General features: G+C 38.4%; 1 protein-coding gene across 4 annotated transcripts in view; it reads left to right on the top strand.

Moving 5' to 3' along the window:
• The window catches only part of LOC127354911 (exocyst complex component 3), a 33349-nt gene extending 30957 nt beyond the window's left edge, over positions 1-2392 (top strand). For all 4 annotated transcript variants that reach the window (XM_051385260.1, XM_051385271.1, XM_051385282.1 and 1 more), the window contains exons 9-11: positions 645-800; positions 1003-1124; positions 1629-2392. In XM_051385260.1, coding sequence (XP_051241220.1) covers positions 645-800; positions 1003-1124; positions 1629-1764 — 414 coding nt within the window. In that variant the 3' untranslated portion in view covers positions 1765-2392. The remainder of the gene's footprint in view (positions 1-644; positions 801-1002; positions 1125-1628) is intronic.
• The last annotated feature ends 1054 nt before the right edge of the window (positions 2393-3446 follow it).

Raw genomic sequence — 3446 nt, 5'->3', positions numbered from 1 at the left:
GTACGCTTCTACCCAGAACCATGTGCTTCTGAAGAAAGGGATCTCCAAGGGTTCTCTGTAAGACCCTTTTCATCGAAGAACCACTTTTTAATAAAGAGTTCTTCAAGGATTGTTGAAAGCATGGATGTTAAAAGATCCTCACACTCACATATGTTCACGTTCAAATGTTTACCCATGTTTGAAATTGTATTTTTAAAATGTAGAAGTATCTGAAACCCCTCCAATCAATTCCTTTTACTTGTGTTCTGCCATAATTTATATCTTTACCATCATTTCATGTGATACAGTTAAATACCTGTGTTAAACAGACATTATGTTTATTGGTTAGTCCCTCCGAGGTATGATGTTAGAGACATTCAACACAAGAAACAAACATTTTAAAATATCACCAGCAATATACAGCCAATCTCAAGAAATGTGACAGCCCCTTGGCCAGTGGTATAGTAAAGGTCTAGTAAAGTCTTGACTCTGATCTTTTTTCCACTTTAATCTTTCTTTAACCTGACAGAATGACAACTAAAAAAATTACCATTTTGAGTAATGTCCATTTTCCCTATTTTTGTTACTGCATTTGTTGCAGCCTCCCATCCGTTTGTGTGTAAATATATTTGTGTTGTTTTGTACTGTTCTTCTGTTTCGCTCAGATGGTAATGAATGAGGCCTACAGACGCATCGCTCACATTTACCTCAAACATCTGGTCCAGAGAAGCCAGAGAAAGCTGAAGAGGTGTTGGAGTCCTACTGTTGGGCAAACAATCACCGCAGATGCTGAGCTTCTTCACAACACCATCTCAGACCTGGTGAGATCAACATTTTGGTCTTAATCACTGATAACAATTCAATTCAATTCAATTTTATTTGTATAGCGCCAATTCATAACAGAAGTTATCTCAGGACACTTTTCAAATAGAGCAGGTCTAGACCAAACTCTTTATAACAGACTGCTTCTTCTTACTTACCCATTGGCAACATGCTAACCTGTTATGTGTGGGTCTGTTTCAGGTCCCTGATGTCCAGCAGTGGAACCTCATGCTGCTGAAAACCCCAGAGCTGCTGGAGTGCAAAGGCATCGATGCGGTGAAGCTCACAGTCGCAGGCATGCAGAATGAGTGTCTCACATGGAGGTAAAGGATGTTTCTTACACACATCTGTGCCCAATGTTCCCACTATAGTGCAGCTTTGGCCTTGAGAGAAGAACTGACGTATAATCAGAAACCCACATTAGCTATCAGATCGAATAGCTAGCTAACAATTAATGGAGATAGCTAGTTAACTAACCATCTAACTAGTCACAACGAGTGATGTAGATTAACTCGCATTTTACTAAAATGATCGAATTTAAGATGTGACTGTGTATATGTCGCTTTTGTCTTTTAAACAACTTCAGAACTTTTTACCATAGATTACCAAAATAAATGATAATTCCTACTGGAACTTAACTGTTGACTGAGGTTATGTTACTGGGCTGGACTAGTATTTGGCATTATTACAAATTTCTATGCAAGTCAGCATGTGGATTTCTTACTTCTCCACCTTTAGGTTGCTGTTTTAATATTGGATTAGCATCTAGTGGCCATTAGAGGAACTACATCTTACAAACTCTTCCCTGTGTTTGTCCTCAACTGCAGAGAGGACCAGGATCTCCTGCCTGCACTGCTGCACTGGAAAGGTCTCTCTGGATGGCAGGTTAGGGAGGTGCTGGATGTCCTTCCTGGGCAGGAGATCAGACTCAGATCTGGATCCTCCTGTCTCACCTGCTGGTGAAGGCTAAGCTCCTCTAAAGAAGATCAACTGCAACAAGCAAAGGATGGAGCTGATCGTCCAAAACATTCAGTAACTTCCACTGAACTTTTCAGACGTTTATCTACAGATGTTGTGTGTCGCCTTCCAAGGAGTCTGCCATGTTTCTACAGTAGCTCTTAATTCTATTAAATATGTACTGTAAATGTATATAGTATGTTTATAGTACATTTGAAGTACATTGATAACTTTCAATACCTGGGTAATTCATTATGCCTAATTATGCTTTTACAAAATATATGCTGAAATGTAAGCATATTATTTGCAGCATTTTATTGTATTCACACGTAAAATATATATATATATATATATATATATATATATATATATATATACACCATTTTTGCTTTAATGTATACCAGAACACACTTTAAAATAATTATGTAATGGATGTGTGCTTCAGTCTTTGATAAGTATGACTTTTTTATTTTAATTTTTTTTCAGTATATTAGTACAAAGTTGTACTTTTTAAATGTTGTACACTGTATTCTTTTATGTCTATTGTGTTGAGAAGCTTACAGATTGATCTGCAGGGACTCCTAATATACTTCAAATAAACTTCAGCATCATTCAATAAAAAAAATCAAAATTTTGAAGTGTTATTTACCCAAATCTAAAAATTTCAAAGCAATCCATCCGATAATATTAAGAGTCAGGGAGTTCATCCTGCGGGGAACATAAACATCTTCACAGCAGTGCTCTGAGCTAAACGCTAACCATAACCCAAAACCAACATGCTGATGTTTGTAATGCTTAAGATGTTTCACCGTCTCAGTGAGCACGCAACTGTGTTAGTGTGGTAACATTTGGAAAAACATGGAGATCACCAATGTGATTACAAACTGACAGAAACACGAATGTGTGCATTAATTTTCACTGGAATGAATGCACAAATATACAAGCAAGTAGTAGAGATATTTCTGTCTGAACCACAGTGGACAGCCAACCCACAGGCCAGCACTATCATTCCTAAAGCCACACTGCAATCAGGGCTAAAAATAAGGGAAACAAAAAACAGTAAGACTGAACTCCTACAGCCATTCTAGCAGCTCTGAGAGGCTGCACTGAGAAAAATGCTTCTCCTAACCCCAATGTTTACACTTGGAAAGGTCTAGGGGAGAAACCTGAATGCATGTACTAAAGTTCTTGGCAATCCATCCAGTAGTTGTTGTGATATTTTATTGTAGACCGACAGAAAGACAGACCAACACTGCCAGTTTTGAAGAAAGTTTCATTTGACTTCAGTACTGATAATAAAACAAAATTTTTAGTGACTAATGTCAGATTGATTAACATGTGACTCAGGGGTTTTGCTCAGAGACTCCAGCATTGGTCCCGATTACTAAATCCGAAACAGCAGCATCCTTGAGTCAACTCGGAGCAGGAAAGCACCGTGGATTTCCACCAACCAGCTTCCAGTTACTGCTCAGCCTGGATATTCCCAGTACAGAATAGCCTTTAATGAGTTTACCTTCCGTTACTCTGTCTTGTTTTGCAAGAGGAAGTCATGCCCCCTGTTTTCCTGAGCATATCCTCCCTCTTACGCCAACGCAGACAGGACTTTCAGGTAAAAAAACTACTGACAGAAATTTGTGAACACCCTTTGCAGACTCATATCCTTTTCCCTGCACTTATAGCTCAGAAAT

Source organism: Dicentrarchus labrax, unplaced genomic scaffold (genome assembly GCF_905237075.1).
Source record: "Dicentrarchus labrax unplaced genomic scaffold, dlabrax2021, whole genome shotgun sequence".
Lineage (NCBI taxonomy): Eukaryota > Metazoa > Chordata > Actinopteri > Moronidae > Dicentrarchus > Dicentrarchus labrax.
This window is presented reverse-complemented; position numbering and strand designations above follow the sequence as displayed.